Source organism: Mesocricetus auratus, unplaced genomic scaffold (genome assembly GCF_017639785.1).
Source record: "Mesocricetus auratus isolate SY011 unplaced genomic scaffold, BCM_Maur_2.0 Super-Scaffold_100676, whole genome shotgun sequence".
Classification (NCBI taxonomy): domain Eukaryota; kingdom Metazoa; phylum Chordata; class Mammalia; order Rodentia; family Cricetidae; genus Mesocricetus; species Mesocricetus auratus.
Window position 1 is genome coordinate 53135793 of NW_024429266.1, and position 19310 is coordinate 53155102.

Below are 19310 nucleotides of genomic sequence, written 5' to 3' on the forward strand. Positions count from 1 at the left end.
TTAGAGAATAATAGTTGAATTCAAACACCCCTCATAAGAGATCTGAGCAAAACAGCTCACTGCTGGGCAGTGTGCCTCTCCCATCAGGAGACTGTTTAAGCCAGGTAGTTTTAGCAATCCCACTTAATCTGCTCTCCTCCCTCTCCTACTTCATCTACTCCCATCAGAGGTCCACGGCCAGCATCCTGAGTCCCGAACAAACCAGTCTCAACCAATCTCCTTCATAAGCCACCATTCTCATTTGTGAGCCCATTTCACAGAGGCAACTCAATTCACTGAGTCCTTCTTCAGGGAGGGGCCTCCTCCTGATCAACATCATCCTCACACCTCAGCCTACGTGCCAGCCCTCTAGGAGGCTTTCTCTGGAGTCTCTGCGAACCCCTCCCACTGAGCATGTGCACGCAGTGCTCATCTGGCACTTGACATTGGGATTAATGAGCACTGACGTCTTCACTCACTGAACCTCCATGAGCCAGTCAGCAGTGAAGACAGATGTGAAGGCAGCTGTCTCTCATGAACATCATGGTCTAGTGACTAAGACAAACGCTGACGAGTCTACTAAATGGGTTCAAGGCAAGCAACAGATTTCCTAGCCCTGCACTGGGCTCTTCATTTGTTGGTTTAGCTCTGTATCTGTGCCACTGACGAAAAAGATGCTGTATTTATTTGTTATACAAAATAGTTACCAGAGTAGGCCTGAAAAACTTATGTGCCCTACCAAATTAAAAGACTCATTAAGAAATTCAAGTAATCAGAGCCATACAGTGTTACAACAGAGTCTCATATTTTTTATAAATAGTCACAAGAGAAACAATAAAATACTAGTATAAGGTCCAAGGAGAACTGATTACTTACATGGAAATTCGTTTTGATCTTTAGTTCACACAGAACTTCAAAAATCTAAAGAAATTTTTATGTCTGATGTCACTTGTGTGTGTGTGTGTGTGTGTGTGTGTGTGTGTGTGTGTGTGTGTGTGTGTGTTACTTGGGATTGAACCCAGGATCTTGTCCAAGAACGCTAACATTGAGTTATTCCTTCGGCCCTCTTTTTAACGTTTTCTTTTGAGATAGGATTTCACTAAGTGCTCAGGTTGGCCTTTAACTCCTTCTGAATCCCAGACTGGCCTTGAACTTGCAATTCTGCCTCAGTCTTCAGAGAAAGTATAGGTTTGTGCCACTGGGTCTAGATGAAACATTCTTTCTTAAACAAATACAAAATTAACAATCATATAAAGGAAAAAATTAATGCCAGGCACTAAAACAAAGAAATTTAATAAATATACTATAAGACAATAAAGAAGACTCAAACACCAGAAAAAAAAGATGCAACACATAAAACTCACAAAATACTAGAACCTAGAATATGTAAAGAACTCCTAAAAATCATTAAGAAAAAATGGGAGATGACCTACATAGGCAGGCAAGTAAAAGAGGCACAACACCATTAACCAAGGAAATGCAAAATGAATTGATGAGATGCTACTACATGTTCACTAAATTTACACAAACTAAAAATATGACACTACTAAGTGCTGATGATGTGGAGTAACAGGTATTTTCAGTGATAATGATAATAAAAATGGATAATCATTTTGGAAAACAATCAGAAAGTACTTGGTAAGATTGAATAGGCATATTTCCCAGAGCCTAATATCTCTATACATTCTTTCTAAACTTTGAAATTCTATAGCGTAATTAAAATGCCATCCTATTTATACAGCTCACATGTTCCCATAGCTCAGAACTCCCCAGTTCCTAACATTTTCCCTGCAGATCCAGCAACCTGCCCTGGACAAACTACCATTGCACCAGGAGGCACACACAAGCACAGCTGGGAGAGCACCAAGGGCAAGCCCCTTTCCTGGGGACCTAGGAAGTATTCAGCGTGTCAAGGCACTGAAGGAATCACTATTGGTATTAATGATGAGGTCTTTAACTCCTTATCCTAGCATTCCGGATGTTCATCTTCCTGTAATAAGCAGAGAGCTAGAGGAAAGGGCAGTCTGACTTTAGTTAGCAGCTGCTGGACTCTCCTTTGCTTCCCTGGCTGCCTTGAGCATAAGGACTGTCAGTCTAAGCCAGCCAGACTACATCCTTACACTAGCACCAGCCATTTTGGACACTCTACAGACACTTTGATAAAACTACACGATGATTACCGCTGACTGCTTAGGCTCATATATTAGAATGTTTGGTTCCCAGTTGGGGTTCTGTTTAGGAGGGATTAGGGGGAGATATGATTTTGGTTAGAAGAAATTAGGAGGAGTTATGTCACTGGGAGTGAGTGGGCTTTGAGGTTCCAAAAGCCCTCACAAGGCTCAGTCTGGCTCCCTCTCACTCTGCCTGCAGCCTGTGAATCAGGATGTAGGCTCTTAGCTACTGCTCTAGTGCCATGCCTGCCTGCCAGTCTGACACCATGGCCCCTGCCACAATGGTCATGGACTAACCCTCTGAAACTGTTGCCTTCGTCATGGTGTTTCATCATAGTAACTGAGACACTCCTGAAGACACAGCCTCAGTCAGAACTGGTTCCAGCAATTTGCATAAAACTTTTATAATGAAAAACCTTGGTGAACTCTAGCAACCATTTCTAAGCCAGGTAGGGAGCATTTCTTCTGGTGACCGAGCAGAGCTGATTGGTGCTACAGAAACAGCTGTGACTGATGCATACACAAATGCTCATTTCAAAGTCTATTGTGATTGGTGTAAACACTCCTCTTTACAGGAAAAGGGGGGAGGGGACAGAGATAGAGGACAGAGTGCTAAGGCTGAAGGGTAAAAGACTGCAAAGAGTCAGAGATGCTGCAGACCTTGGTTGCTGGAAGAGTTTGAGAGAGCTATAGAGTCAGAAGGTTCAGACACCTCAGGCATGGGAGCCATTAAGAGTGGCCATTGTCAAGGGCTTAAGGAATCCCAATACTTAGGCCTCCCCCCTGCCCAGAAGCTGCAATGCCAGCTGTGGCCAAGGGCCAGGACACACGAGACCTGTAACACTTGTAGAGCTCGGGGTCCCACCATCTGAATCCTAATGGGAGCCATAAGACTATGGGGTGCCACCTGCTGCCCCACCACCTCCCACAGCCTGCTGTTGTACTGACTGCTGCCAAGGCCTGCACTAGAAAAGCTTTTCTTTGCCTATGATTTCTCTCCCAGCAGTGCAAAAGGACCCAACCATTTGTCTGGTCATACTTAGGGGAATGTTGTAATAGCAAAAAAGGAAAAACTATTCAAACGTCTACCAACAAGATATACTGCAATGGTCCAAGATAAACTCAGATAATGGAATATTTCACACCAATGAAAATAAGAATCTTGAAATGGATAAAACTTAAAAACAAAGTCAAAAATGTTTACAAATACTATTATCCCAACAATATATATGAGATCATTCCATTCATATGAACAAATTCACATAAAACAAAACAAAAAAAATTAATGTATCAACCCAACCAAAAAGTCTTCTATATAAGATGAATAGTTTACATACATGCCTCCCATTATAATTCTAAGAAAAGACATTACCCTTTAATCAGCAGATCAAGTATAACACAGTGCATGATACTGAACCTTACACTGAGAGCAACTCATCTGTTGTTGTGAAACACATTCATGAAGTTTTTCCTCTTAAAAAGAGGGTTGAGCTGAGTGTGGAGGCACACGCCTTTAATCCCAGCACTCAAGAGGTAGATGCAGGGCAATCTCTGAGCTCAAGGCCAGTCTGGTCTACAGAGTGAGTCTCTGGACATCAGGTCAAATGGAGAAACCCTGTCTCAAAAAGCCAAAAAAAAAAAAAAAAAAAAAAAAAGGCAAGAGACAGAGAGAGAGAGAGACAGAGAGAGGGAGAAGGCTGCTGACAACAAGCAGTGCCTTGCAGAAGACTGACATACCAGTGATCATCCGCAATCAGCACTCCAGACAACTGGATGTCGTGGCGTGAGTTTGACTTATACTTCCCAACTGTAGTTATTCCTTCTTTCACCATGTACAGCAGCATCTCTGACAGCTGTGGATCTTCATTGAGATTAACAAGGTTTGGCAAATGGTTGTCCATTTGAAACGTAACTCCCGCTTTCTGGGAGAAGTGAAAAGAAGGGCCTATATTAAACATTAGGGTTACTTTATATAGAGTTTTAGTGCATAGCAGGTTCACCAAGGTTAAAATTCAGTGGTAGAGCACATGCCTGTGAAGTATCCTGGTTTTAATCCCAAGCATGCACACGCACAGACCTGTACACATGAGCGTGGGTGCGAGTGCGTGCGCGCACACACACAGAGCTCACTGTTGGAAGCCCTCCTTTGTGGTTTCTCTGTGACTGTCACCATCGCACTCCTAACTCAAGAGACCTGCAGCTCTTTCATTCTTCACTCTCAGTCACTGTCACATCCACCCATCACTACCTGCTGTTTCTATCGGCTGTAGAGAGGACCAGTCCTGCTCGATTTCATCAGCACCACCTTAAACCGACACACTAGAGTCCCCACAGTAGCCTCTGGAGCACCCTGTCAGCTGTCCTTTGTCCGACCAGGTAACCCTCAACTCCCTGTCAAACACCTCCAGGAGCTTTTAGCTTCCTAAAGAGTAAGGATTAAAATTGCTTAGCCTGGAAATAAGATAACCAATGTATCTTCTTCCTGTATTTATGTATGACCTCATCTAAAGCACTTGGCCTCCTCTCCTCTCGCATGGCCTTCCCTTCTACAATGTTTTGTTCTCACCTCACAAAATCTTACCCAACCTCAAATCTCACCTCTTTTTTTCTTGTGTAATTCAGACTGGCCTGTAACTATGTACTCCAAGATGGTTTTAAACTCAGGATCCTCCTGCCCAGTCTCAAAATGATGGAATTAGATTCATGGACCACCACACCAGGCAAATCCTATCTCTTCTGTTATGATGTCCTGGACATTCCCAAAGAACATGTCCTCCTCTCTCTCAGTGTGTGTGTGTGTGTGTGTGTGTGTGTGTGTGGGTGGCGGGGGTGTGTGTGTATAGAATAGGAGTCAATGTTGGGTGTCTTTCTCATTCACTCTCCACCTTATTTTTTGAGACAAATTCTCTCACTGACCCAGACAATTCTCATTTTCAGAGTGCTACGTACGGCTCTATTCTTCATTCTTATTGTACACTCGACTGTCTTCTGCCACCTCAACATTTCAGTGGCCTTACAATTTTACAATGCAACACCCACATTTCTAAAATGTGGGACTCATTCTTGACTTCCGCTTCTATTACTACCAATCAATTATCCCAGGTTGGTGAAACGGTTGCTGCAAATCTAACGACCCAGGTTCACAATCTCCAGAACCCATGTAAAGGTGAAAGGAGAGAATCAACTCCACAAAACTGTCCTCTGACCTCCAAATGAGTGCTACGGCATGCATGCCCTATGATATATACATATGTGTATACATATGCACACATATTTAAAATTGAATATATATACACATATTTAAAATTGAAAATAATGATGATTATTTTACCCACACTTCTGTCTCCTGAACTCACCTCCTCCACTACCACCAATGCCCTTACTCCAAGCCCTCCCTAGCTCATGCCTTAACCACACTAAATGCTTTACCACCTAATTAAATGCCTTAACAGCTCCCATATGCCTCTCCTTCCGAACACTGGCCTTTCTTTGTTCTAATCCGCCTGTCATGTTGTTACTAGAAGAACCCACGGAACAGGAAAGTTCAATTGGGTATAGTGGCACAGGACTGCAATCCCTGCACTTGGAGGCCCTAGGCAATCACAACCTAGATTCAAATGCTCCTGATTCTTCTGTTTTGGGTGGTAAAGCTCAGCACACACCAGCACTGGGAACAGCAGGGGCAGCTGGTGATCCCTTAGAGTCTTCATGGTGGAGAGGATAAGGAAGGCAACCATCAAAGACAAGAGCCCCGTGCCTCAGACAGGGCAAACCCCAGTATGGAATAGGAGAAGAGCTGCGGCTGGAGGGACTGGTTCCTGATACAGCTGATCAAGCTGCCAAACACCACTCCAACGCCAGGCCCTGAACCAGCCACACCAACCGTGGAGGCCCCAGCACCTATGAAGTGGAGTGCTGTGTCAGCATCCTGGGAGTCAGTACTGGTCTGCCCACCTGGATAGAACAGGAGAGCCTCTGCAGGAAGGTTGCTTATGTGGGGCAGACACAAGCCTGACTCCTGGAACAGGAGAAGATCAGAATTGGAGGAACCAACAGGGCCTTTGTGGTCAGCATCTTTAAACCTCCCAGCTTTAGCCCTTGGCCTCTAACAATTCTTTAGGTTAATTATCTCTACGTATTTCTCTGTACAGAGTCATTGTACAATAAAGATGAAAAATGAAATTTACAGGTGTACTTTTTCTATTTCAAATTACTTTAGGAAATTTAAATGATACCTGTAACTCCTTTGTCTCTTGAAGTTTTCTCTTTTCAGCTTGTTCGAACTTTTCTTTCCATACTCTTTCCAAAAGAGAAAATATTGAAGTTAAAATACCCATTTATATAAGACCGAAATCAAGAGACCATCTGTGAAGTCTGCAGAATACCACCATAAAATAGGACAACTGGATGGGCAGTGGTGGCGCACGCCTTTAACCCCAGCACTCGGGAGCCAGAGGCAGGTGGATCTCTGTGAGTTCGAGGTCAGCCTGGTCTACAGAGCGAGTTCCAGGACAGTTAGGGCTACATAGCGAGTTCTAAGACAGTTAGGACTACACAGTGAAACCCTGTCTCAGAAAAAAAAGGACAACTGAAAGCAAGCTGTTCTCGTCTAAGGGAGGAGGTGAGAAAGACTGAGTGCACTCTCACAGCAGCCCCGGAATCTGCAGCAATGCAGTCCATGCTCACGGTTCTGGGGCTGGAATCTGCAGCAATGCAGTCCATGCTCACGGTTCTGGGGCATTGCATTCACCTTTGCATTTCTGCCATGTCTCTCTCCTGCTGATGCAGCTTCATCCGTAAGGACGTGATCTCCTGTCGACAGAGTCTATACCGTTCAGGGTCAATGTTCCGGTTGTTTCTCTGAGCAGCTTTTAACTTTTCAATTTCTGCTTTCAATTCTAGAGATTCATAAAAAGATAGAGGATGAACGGCTAAATCTAGAGAAAGATGTTTCCACTTGCTGCTCCCTTGTACCCATACTCTTTTCTAGCCTTTTCCTGACTTCCTTCTCACTACTTCCTCTCTCTCTCGCTGTATACCCACCTTCCTTCATCACTGTCAGTTTATAACTAGGATGTATTAGCAAATAGGCATGGGAAGAAGAGTTTTCCTAATGTCATATATATTAAGATTGGAATTAGTAAATTAATAAATCTAAGGAGATGGCTCATTTGGTAAAATGCTTGCTGTACATTCTTGAGAATAGGAGTAGCATCCATGTAAATGCTGGCTGGGTGTAGCAGCCTGGCCTGTCTGTAATTCCACTACTTGCAAGGCAGAGACAGGGGACTCCCCAAAGCAAGCTGGCTGGCTGGCTTAGACACATTGGGGAGCTTGGGGTCAACTGGGAGATATGATCTCAATGAAAAAGATGGAGAGCAATCTAGGGAGACTCCCAGCATTAGCCTGGCACTTCCACAACACAACATGCAAACACATGTGCATCCACACACAAACACATAAACAGTATGCACAAACATATACATGCAAAACATGAATAATAATACTTGAGACAATACTCACCTCTAATTAACTTTGCATTCATGTCTTCGTTGACTTTGGCGATATTGACTATCAAACGGGCTTGCGTGGCGTATCTAAGTGTGTTTAGTGTTTCCTCTATGTTGCTGGCAGCAGGACTGATGGTAGCAATCATAGCTGTTTTTGAATTTCCACCCAGGCTTTCTTTTAATAGCCTTTAGGAAGAAGGGAAAACAGTTAGACTTTCCTTCTGTAACCACCTAGTAGCAGTAATTGTCTAGAAAACCCAAACCAAGGACTAAGAGCATGCAACACAATACCGACTCTTCACTCAGACACCATTAAAGCATTATAATTAAGCAATTAAAAGTTGGGCATGGTGTGAGCCACTTGGAAGGATTGCAGTGGGTTCAAGGCCATCCTGGGCTACATTCTAGAACAAAGTGAGACAATGTCTAATAAAATTAAAACCTAAACCAAATAAACAAACAACAATATACCAATTATAAAGATACACTACTGTTGTAGATGTGATTCTTGCCCAATTGTATACCAATGCTCCTTCCCTTGAGTTAAGGTCATATACCAATAAATCCATTAGTAAACTAAAAATATGTATTTAACAAAGTAAGTGAAAGACTTGCATAATAAAACTTTAAGACATTAAAGAAATAAATCGAAGAAGACAGAAGATGGAAAGATCTCTAATGTACATGAATTTGTAGGATTAATATTGTGAAAATGGCCATCCTGCCAAGAACAATCTATAGAATCAATGTAATGTCCATCAAAATTTCAACACTTCACAGAAATTAAGAAAAAGCAATCTTCTACTTTATATGGAGACACACACACACAAACCCAAAAACAACAACAAAAGCCCCAAAACAAAAACAACAACAAAAAAACAGAATAGCCTCAACAATCCTGAATCATTAAAGAATTTCTGGAGGTGTCACCTTCCCAGATGTCAAGTTGTATTACAGAGAGACATGGTACTAGCATAAAAATAAACACACTCATCAACAAAGTAAAATTAAAGATCCATCCATAATTCTATACATCTACAGATACCTGATTTTTGACAAAGAATACAAATATTCACACTGGAGAAAAGACAGCATCTTCAACAAATGATGCTGGTCAAATGAACGTCTGTATGTAGAAGAATACATATAGATCTATATTTATCTTTCTCCTCTATGCCAGAATTACATGAAATCAGTCCATCACACACCTCCCACCCACCACCCCTAGGGGGGGGGCAGTGCTGAGGTCTGAACCCAAGATTTCATGGAAGACTTTGTGCATACCAGGCCAGCACTCTACCGCCCCAGCCCACTATATCTTATATAATTATTTACTTTTCAAGGACTAAAGAAATGGGTTAGTGGGTACTTGCTGTGTAAGTGCAATAACCTGAGCTCAGGTCCCCAGAACCCACAGAAAAGTCAGGCATGGTTGCATATGGTGGCATACATCTTTAATCCCAGCACTTGGGAGGCAGAGGCAGAAGGATCCCTGAGTTTGAGGTCAACCTGGTCAACAGAGCAAGTTCTAGAACAGCCAGGACTGTTATACAGACAAACCCTATCTCTAAAAACCAAAAAAGTTGGGGGGGGGAAAAAAAGAGGATGGGCATGGTGGCACACACTTCAGTGGTTTGAGCCATTCAAGTTGGCTCTCACTCTCAGTCTCTCTCCCCCTCCCTCCATCCTTCTTCCTCATGGTTGTGGAACAGATGTAAGCTCTCAGCTACGGTTCCAGCTCCATGCCTGCTTCCCTGCTGCCTTTCTCCCCACCAAGACAGTCACGGACTCACTCTCTGAAACTATAGGCAAGTCCACAATTAAATGCGTTTTTCATAAATTGCCTTGGTCATATTGTTATAGCAATAGAAGAGTAACTAAGACACACACCTATACCCCCAGTGCTGGGGAAGCAGGTAGACTCCAGAGGCTAGCCAGCCATTTAAACCAAAACATTGAGTTCCAGATTCAGTGAGAGATCTTGTCTCAAAAACATCAAGTGGAGAGAGGCTAGAGGAAGACTCCGAATTTGACCTCTGGCTTCCACATGCACACACAGGCAAGCACACGTGCACACACATGTACAAACATGCATACACCATAGACATACACTAAAACTGAAAACAAACCAATCACTTATGCGTTGAAAGATACTTGCCACGTAAGAACGGATTCACGGTATGGAATGAAAACCCTCTTTCCATTTGCTTGATCAGAGAGTGCAGATATGACCTTCCCCAGAGTCAGCAAAGACTTGTTAATGCTCACACCTTCCTGTGTGTAAGGTTAAAAATGGTTATTTTTCTTAACATCTCAGCAACAAATTTATTCCATACAATATACTTTTCTCATACAATTACTGATACTTTCTTCCATAACTATCAACATTTTGTTTTCTTTTGTTTTGTTTTTTGAGATAGGGTTTGTGTAGCTTTGGAGGCTGTCCTGAAACTCGCTGTGTAGATCAGGCTGGCCTCAAACTTACAGAGATCTGCCTGCCTCTGCCTCCCAAGCACTGGGATTAAAGGCACGCACCACCATCACCCAGCTAACTACCAACATTTTTAAAAATAATTTATTTATTTTTATTTTGTGTGCACTGATGTTTTGCCTGCATATATGTCTGTGTGAGGATGCCAGATCTGCTGGAACTGGAGTTACAGACAGCTGTGAGCTGCCCATGTGGGTGCTGGGAATTGAACTCGGGTCCTCTGGAAGAGCAGTCAGTGCTCTTAACCACTGAGCCATCTCTCCAGCCCCAACTACCAACATTTTTATAACTCAAAATTTGTTAATTTTCTTTGAAAAGTAATCACAATGAAGTATGCAATCCACAACAATCTATAAAATAAAGATACTTTGCTTTTTGTTGTTAAGTATATTCAAGATGCGCTCTCCTAAAAATAATGCCCTCGAAACAAATTTCACCATCATGACAAGAGTGAGGGAAATGCTGGGGCCGCCTGTGGTCGCAGCTACTGTGGGGCCTGAGGCAGGAGGGTCACGTGCACAAAGGAGTTCACCGGCAGCCCCAGCAACACAGACCCACCTTACAGCCGAGAGGCTGCGAGAAGGGTGACGAACCCCGTTCTTACCTTCAGTCGCTCCCCGCTCGTGTGGGCTGTAGCGCAGCGCTCACTGCCAGCCAAATCGATTAGGTTTATGCGGCTTGTGATTCTGTGGTCATGCTCTTCCCCTTCCACGAATTCTGTCTACAACATCACCACAGGAAAATAATATAAGAGCTTTTTAATGACTGGCCATCAACGTAAGCCTTTTGTTTGTTTGTTTGTTTGTTTTTTGTTTTTTGAGACAGGGTTTCTCTCTAGCTTTGGAGCCTGTCTTAAACTCACTCTGTAGACCCAGGATACCCTCGACCTCACAGAGATCCCGAGTGCTGGGATTAAAGGCCTGCACCACCACTGCTCGACTAACATAAGCCCTTAAAAAGCAAAGTTATTCAAGTTACATATTATTTATTTTTAAAACCATCTCTGGACTTAGTGGTTAAGAGCACTGGCTGCTCTTCCAGAGAACCTGAGTTCAATTTCCAGCAACCACATGATGGCTCACAACCATTTATAACAGCATCTGATGCCCTCTTCTGGCATGCAGGCATACTTTTAGAGCACTCATACACAAAATATAAATATATTAAATAAAAAAAACCCATCTCTTACTATGTAATATTGCATACATATCCATGACGTCTACTACAAAGAACACATTGAGCAGTGTTTAGACTGTCACAAATACATAAAAGAATTTACTTTAAAGAGAGCAAAGTCTTAACTACTTAGTTATCTTAAGCAAACAACTAGGAAGAGAAAAATGTTGCTTAGCCAGGTGGTGGAGGCGCATACCTTTAATCCCAGCACTCAGGAGGCAGATGGATCTCTGAGAGTTCTAGGCTAGACTGGTCTACAGAGCAAGTTCCAGGACAACCTGGACTACCCAGAGAAACCCTGTCTTGGAAAAAAAAGAAAAACAAAAATGTCACTTACCTCATTTGTTGTTTATCTCAGCAGTATAATAGCAACATTTTTAAATCAATATAAATGTCTAACAGCAGAGAAAAATCAAACCATTATCATAGCTAGTAGAATATTATAAACCTTTATAAAAATTACCTCTACAAAGAATTTCTATGGCATGTGATTATTAAAAGTTTTGTGAAATTTGATTGTGACTATAACCAGCTGGAAGATTGAGAGATTAAATAGCAAAACAGAGACTTGAGGAGTTGAACCTATGGGTTTTTTTTAAAATCTATTATTCTTTTTTCTGTGTTAGTGCATGCATGTGTATGTGTGTGTATGTGTACACATACATGTGTGTGAATGTTCACGCATGTATGGATACATGCACATGGAGCTGGAGATTAACCTCAGCTGTTTCTCTTCAGAACTCCGTCCTTCCTTGCCCTGAAGCCTATCACGCAGCTCAGGCTGGCTGGGCAACGAGCTGGGGTCTGCCTGTCTGTGCCTCTCCAGGGCTGGACTGTGAGTTCGTGCTTTGTGCCCAGTGTTGTAACATGGATCTGGAGCACGAACCCAGATTCTCATGATTGTATCGCAAGCCCTTTACTCACTGACTTATCTCCCTAGCTTTAAAATCTTTTACTTTCTAGTATTTTCCCAAGTATTCTAAAATTACTATACATTGTCATACATTGCTAAACTTTTATCAGTGATAAAAATTATTAGTCATCTATTATTGATATCATAAATTACTGATCATATGGTTTTGATTAGATACTATATTTTGATATATATGATAAATATATATTCTGGTGAATACTATATTACTATATATAACAAGGCATTAAAAGTTATTGTGAAATTTCCAAAAATCTATTTACATTTATAATGCTATTTTAGATTTGCCTAAGTAAATAAGAAAAACACAAAACAAATGCATTCACTGTCTTATCTGTGAAAATTACCACCACCAGCAAAACACTTTGCTCTGACTATACACTTAGAGGACTCAGGATCTTAACCAGGAATGACCTGAAAGCCTCCTCTTGAGGACTGACTTCCATAGTCTTGAAAGGTGCTAAGCACGCTGCCAAGGGAGGGAAACAGAACAGTCCTACCCAGCTAAGAACAGTCCTACCCAGCTAAGAACAGTCCTACCCAGCTAAGAACAGTCCTACCCAGCTACGACACCTGTGAACCACAACCATGACCACAACCAGCATGCCAGGTAGTGGCACTCATACTTTGGTGGTTACCAACACCTGTCCAACAAGGCCCACTCAGCAGGAGGGGAATCACACCTGAGACCCAGCCAATTAGCCAGGGATCATGGGGCCATGGCCCTGAGAGGAGAGTCTACTGCTGCCACGTCACTACACCAGCATGGCTCTTCCCTGTACTCTGTCACTCTTCATTGAAGACGCTTCACTTTGCTGAGAGAGACCCTCACAGAAAACCACAGCTCACCACAGTTGCCCAGCCCCAACAGGCACACGTACAACACTGCTGCACTTAAGGCTGGGGTCATTGTGGAAGAGGGGGCGGAAAGACTGTAAGTCAGAGGACCAGGAGACCTGTTGAGAGAGTCTATCTCCTAAAAGTGACAAGAACTCTTCACCATGATATCTCAATAACACGGTTGCCTGAACAAGACCTGAGCAGGGACAAAAACCAGAGAAATGCTAATATGGAAAGGAAAAACCTCATGAGACTCCAGCCCTAAACAAAGAAACTAGGGGCAACTAAGGAATGATGAGAAGGGGAGAATGAGTCTTCTTTAGGGACGACGCCTATAACCTATAAGTGGTTATCCAATACCAAGTGGTCGACCCTGAAACCATATTCTTACAAACTGAGAGGGGTGTGTGTGTGTGTGTGTGTGTGTGTGTGTGTGTGTGTGTGTGTGTGTGTGTGTGTGTGTGTAATAACAAAGAGAAAGAGGTCATGAACTTGAGAACAAGCAAGGTGGGAAATAACATGGGAGACTAGAGGAAGGAAAGGGGTAAATAATGTACTACATTTTAATTAAAAATACCTTGGTCTGGGTCATCACCAGGGTGAAAACTGAGTGGGAGCGAGAGCTTTTGTCATTCATGCCGGTAGCTGCGGTTGCTCTTTGCTTATTTCCCAGCTCCAGCCAACTCTGAGAAGAAAGAGGCAGGCCCGGCCAGCCTACTGTGATTTAGTCGGAAAAATTAAGTAACAAAAAAAGAAAATACAATTGATTCTTACATACATTTGTAACTTCCATGCATGCTTAATTTATAAAAAGAAATTACTGCTTATCTTTTAACAATTTGCAAGGCCATTGCCTCTTTTGTTTTGTTTTGTTTTGTTTTGTTTGTTGTTGTTGTTGTTCTGCTTGCTTCTTTTACAGAAATCTGTACCAGGAAATAATACCCTTAAGATGCTGTTTCTTCTACAGCAAGTTCCAGGACAGGCTCCAAGGCTACAGAGAAGCCCTTTCTCAAAAACCAAAAAAAAAAAAAAGAGAAGAAAAAGAAGCAGCTTTTCTAATATTCTAAAATGATACAATATTCAGTATTTTAATTGAGAAAATCAACTAGTTTGGTTAAAGCTTAACATGCAGATTTAAGTTCACAAGATTTTCTTTTTACTCATGACAATTTAGGAGAAATAGTTTCATAAGTGTTTATCACTGTGCTCTATCTAGTTAAAATAAGATAAAATATAACCAATCTTACCTGAATATCAGAGTAAGAACTGACAACATTCCTATTTTTTAAGAAGTGAAAAGAAAAAAAATTTACTGATGATTTTACTTTTTCTTATATATTAATAACCTTTCAATAATTACTAACAATCATAACGAACTAATTCACAAACATTATTATACTAGATTACTCTAAGTCATTTTTTAAAAGACAAAAATATGATAATGTCTTAAATTTCACCAGGAATTATGATTTTTCCTACTAAAGCCTCTTGGAATCTTAGCACTATAATACTCCACGGCATATGTACTTGCAAAATATACAGGTATGGGCGTGGGTACACACGTGTCCAACAGAATCTAGTTACTGAACAGAGCTGAGTTTATACTGAACCACTTTTCTTTTCCCTAATGAAAAGAATTAGCAGCCGGGCGTTGGTGGCGCACGCCTTTTAATCCCAGCACTCGGGAGGTAGAGGCAGGCGGATCTCTGTGAGTTCGAGGCCAGCCTGGTGTACAGAGTGAGTTCCAGGACAGCCTCCAAAGCCACAGAGAAACCCTGTCTCGAAAAACAAAACAAAAAACAAAAAACAAAACCAAAAAAAAAAAAAAAAAAAAGAAAAGAAAAGAAAAGAATTAGCAAGCTGAAAGAGAGGGAATGACTTATGGCAGGTGTTAAACTCTTCACTCAGCCTTAAAGTAATTGGAATAAAAACTAAATGCAAAGATGCTAAGTAGACAGTGAGAAAGATGAGAATAAGAGCAAAACTATATATAATACTCGGGTTATATCAACACCTAGAATCAGGCACGTTACAGATATTTTGAAAGATATTGACAGTATGAGAGGAGAAAAACATTGGATAACAGATTCAGAGCTGGGATGCCAAATGCAGTGTGGTAAGGGCCCTGGACAAGCATGCTCGCTCCCCCCCCCCTCTAGTCTTCTGCTCTCTCGCCTCCTTGAGCCGACTGGGCAGATACTTACATTGACAGAGCTTCAACGTATGGTCCCGAAACAGGATGCTCCCTCACTCTCAGCTGGAGAAAGAAACATTCCATCTTTAACAATGGGACAAATATTTAGTAGGAAATATAATTCCAAATCTTTTTTTTATATATTCAAGTTTTAGATTTATCTTTACTCTATCCAGAAAGAAATACAAAGGTTCTCGGGAAATCTGTAAGACACTAAGAAATATCAACATCATATCTATAGTCTCATAACATAGTCTGTACATGTTCTATTTTTTATTAAGTTAAATCCTGCAGTAGCTGTTATATATACTTTCAAGTCTCTTTAAAAAAAAATTCATTGTTGGGCTGGAGAGATGACTCAGCCATTAAAGGCTAGGCTCACAACCAAAAAAAAATTCATTGTAAACTTCACATATTAACATTTTTCATCTATGCTGGGCGGTGGTGGCACACGCCTTTAATCCCAGCACTTGGGAGGCAGAGGCAGGCGGATCTCTGTGAGTTCAAGGCTAGGCTGGACTGACAGCCTCCAAAACAATACAGAGAAACCCTGTCTTGTAAAAAAAAAAAAAACAAAAAAATTTTTTTTCATCTATACTTTAAACTTTATCCAGAAATTTAAAAATGCATAGAAATCATTGAAGAAAATGTCATTTTAGGTTTCTTAGTGTTATCAATGGTGAACTTCATAACATTAGGGAAAGAGCGATTTTAGATTTTCATTTCTTGTGCTGACAGGTCCTTTGTAAAATTAAAACTTCAATTCTAACTGCAGTTTTGTTTGTTTTTAACTGAGATCTATTTCACAGATGATCTACAAAGCATCAAATGAGCCAGGCAGTGGTGGCACATGTCTTTAGTTCAAGAACTCAGGAGGCAGAGGCAGGCAGATCTCTAAGTCCAAGGTCAGCCTGGTCTAGAAAACAAATTCCAAGACAGACTCCAAAGCTACACAGGAGAAACTCTGTCTCAAAAAAAAGCAAAACAAAACAAAAATCAAATCAATAGAGACTAGGCACTAATTCAGTAAAGTGTTAGCCTCATCAGTGAGAAGACCAAATTAAATCCCTAGGACCCAAATGAAAACGTCTGACACAATGGCACACACAACTGTAACCCCAGCACGGGGAAGTGGAGGCAGGAAGCTCACTGGGCCTCACTGGGCAGCTGATCTGGCCTAACTGGTGAGTTCTGGGTCAATGAGCAGCTGTCTCAAAGTAGGCAGACAATATCGTGAGGATAATATTTGAGGCTGTTCTCTGGCCTTCACATGCAGGCAGACACACATTCATGTGTACACACACACATTTGCATTTTAAAAAGTCAAATAATCCATTTAAATGACTATTCTAGAACACTGGTTCTAACCTTACTAATGCTGTGACTTTTAATACAGTTCCTTATGTTATAGTGACCCCCAAACATAAAATTATTTTTGCTGATACTTTTAAGTGTAATTTTGCTACTGTTATAAATGGTAATATAAATATCTGATATGCAAGATATCTGATATGTAACCCCTGTGAAAGAATTATTTGACCCCAAAAGGGGTCGTGACCCACATGTTCACTGTTCTAGATTACAATTTTTAAAACTTTTAGTTTTTTTGGCTTCAAACTATTAGAAATTTCATATTTGACTCACATGGTCTTACTAAATCCTTGATATTATATAATATAAAATATGATATTATGTATAATAATATCTTATTCTTAACTTTTAGATAACATTTGATTAAATTTTATTATTTATTTACTTGGGTTTTTTTGAGATAGGGTTTCTCTGTGTAGCCCTGGTTGTCCTGGAACTCACTCTGTAGTCCAGGCTGGCCTTGAACTCACAGATCTGCCATGCTGCACCATGCGTGGCTACTTGATTAAAATTTAAAGATGAGTTGAATCTCAACTAACTTAATTTCCATTTGTGCTAATGTTCAGATACTTCTAGATACCAATGTAGTTAAACTGGAGATGCCAAGCATTTGTTATCACATGAAAGTATTTTTTGTAAAAATAAAAGCCATGTTCTCCAGAGAACTCACAAATATATGCACTGATACAGACAGAAACAGAAAGAAATGATGAGTAAGTTAGGTCAGGCGAGATGGCTCAGCAGGTAATGTGCTCAACCCCTGAGATCCGCATGGCAGGAGAGAATGGATTCCAGCAAGTTGTCCAGACTTCCTCATGCATGCAGTGGCATGCACATGTACCGCTCTCCCCCATAAAAAAGCAAATAAGCAGTAAAAATGATTTAACTCTTACTGGTTGTTTTCTCTGCCCGTTTTCACCTTTACAAACCAGAAGGTCATGAATCTTCTCATTATAAACTTCAAAGAAGCTCATTTCAAGATGGTAGCTGACCTAGACAGAGACAAAGCATCCAATTTACTTTAAAATCCCTTGCATTTTTATAAATCATAGGCCTAATACGGATACAGATCCAGAATACATGGACTTTTACCACCAACATAACATAAAAAATATAATTAAAAATCAGGCAAAGAACTTGAACAAACATTGCTCTAAAAACCATACACGAATGGCGAACGAGCACACGAAAAGATGACCAGCATCATTGTCAGCGGGGAAATGCCAAACAAAACCACAGTGAGCCAGCACTTCAAACCCATAAGGACAATAAATGGGGCTGAGTAATGGCTCAGCAGTGGAGAGCATCTGCTGCTCTTGCACAGAACCTGGATTCTGTTCCCAGTGACAACACAGCATCTTACATGGCCTCTAAGGGTACCAGTACATGTAGGCAAATGCTCATACACATAAAAATTTTTTTTAAGATTTATTTATTATATATACAGTGTTCCGCCTGCATGTATGCTTGTACAACAGAAGAGGGCACCAGATCTCATTACAGATGGTTGTGAGCCACCATGTGGGTGCTGGGAATTGAACTCAGAACCTTTGGAAGAACAACCAGTGCTCTCAACCTCTGAGCCATCTCTCCAACCCCCCACCCAAATGTTTTAACTAAAGGAAAACAATAAGTATTGATGAGGATGTAGAGAGACTGGAATCCTCTTCCATTGTTAGCAGGAATATATATATAAAGGCAAAGCCACTATGGAAAAAAATTCCTCAAAGGTTAAGCACAAATTTAGCTCATGGCTCTCATCTCTACTCTTATACATCCAAAAGATTACAGAGTATTCAAACAAAACTTTGTGTACCAATGTTTATAGCAACACTACCACAGATATAAACAGTTCTTTGCATCATTACTCGGCCATCAGAAGGGATGAAATACTGGTCGATCCTTGCTGTAACATGGATATATCTCCAACAAATGCTGCTAAGTGAAAGAAACCAGCCAGGCAGAGTACACATTTTATGATTCCATTTATATGACATTTCAAAGCAGGCAAATTCAGAGAAACATAAGCAGATTAGTAATGCCAGAGTTTGGAAAAAGTAATAAAGGGACATGACAATTTAGTATGTTTAAAGTCTTCGGGAGCAATGGAAGTCTTCTGGACTACATAGAGACTGCGTTAAGAATTTACCACTGGGGGCTGTGCGGTGTGGCGCACGCCTTTAATCCCAGCACCCAGGAGGCAGAGGAAGGCGGATCTCTGTGAGTTCAAGGCCAGCCTGGTCTTCAAAGAGAATTCAAGGGCAGTCTCCAAACCTACAGAGAAACCTGTCTCAAAAAAGCAAAAAAACAAAAAACAGAAAAAAAAAAAAAAAAAGAATTTACCACTTCGACCTGTGAGGTAGATCACCAGGAAAGGACACTTGCTGACAAGTCTGATGACCCAAGTTTGATCTCTGGAACCTACATGGAGGAAGAGAGAACAGACTCCCACAAGCTAGCTGTCTTCTGACCTCCAGGAGCACATTGTGTAAATTGAAAGGGGTAAACTAAACTCAAAGGCTTCACATCTAATAATTTATAAAGAGACCAGACCCTCACTCAGTCCCTGCTGTAGCAGCCATGACAGGCTACAGAAAAGACACAGAGGCCTCTGACACAAGGAAACTCCAGATCCTCTGGCCTCCCA

The 19310-nt window shown here is 41.3% G+C and overlaps 1 protein-coding gene and 1 pseudogene across 4 annotated transcripts in view; both read right to left on the bottom strand.

The window, feature by feature from the left end:
- Positions 1–19310, bottom strand: part of Kif14 (kinesin family member 14) — a 65731-nt gene that overhangs the window by 33451 nt on the left and 12970 nt on the right. For all 4 annotated transcript variants that reach the window (XM_021229162.2, XM_040738569.1, XM_021229163.2 and 1 more), the window contains 10 exons: positions 17557–17655; positions 15303–15355; positions 14346–14376; positions 13676–13783; positions 10756–10872; positions 9819–9934; positions 7674–7846; positions 6901–7048; positions 6386–6449; positions 3888–4072 (listed from right to left, as the gene is read on the bottom strand). In XM_021229162.2, the coding sequence (XP_021084821.1) occupies positions 3888–4072; positions 6386–6449; positions 6901–7048; positions 7674–7846; positions 9819–9934; positions 10756–10872; positions 13676–13783; positions 14346–14376; positions 15303–15355; positions 17557–17655 (1094 nt within the window). The remainder of the gene's footprint in view (positions 1–3887; positions 4073–6385; positions 6450–6900; positions 7049–7673; positions 7847–9818; positions 9935–10755; positions 10873–13675; positions 13784–14345; positions 14377–15302; positions 15356–17556; positions 17656–19310) is intronic.
- On the bottom strand, positions 5551–6224 carry LOC106021409 (annotated as a pseudogene).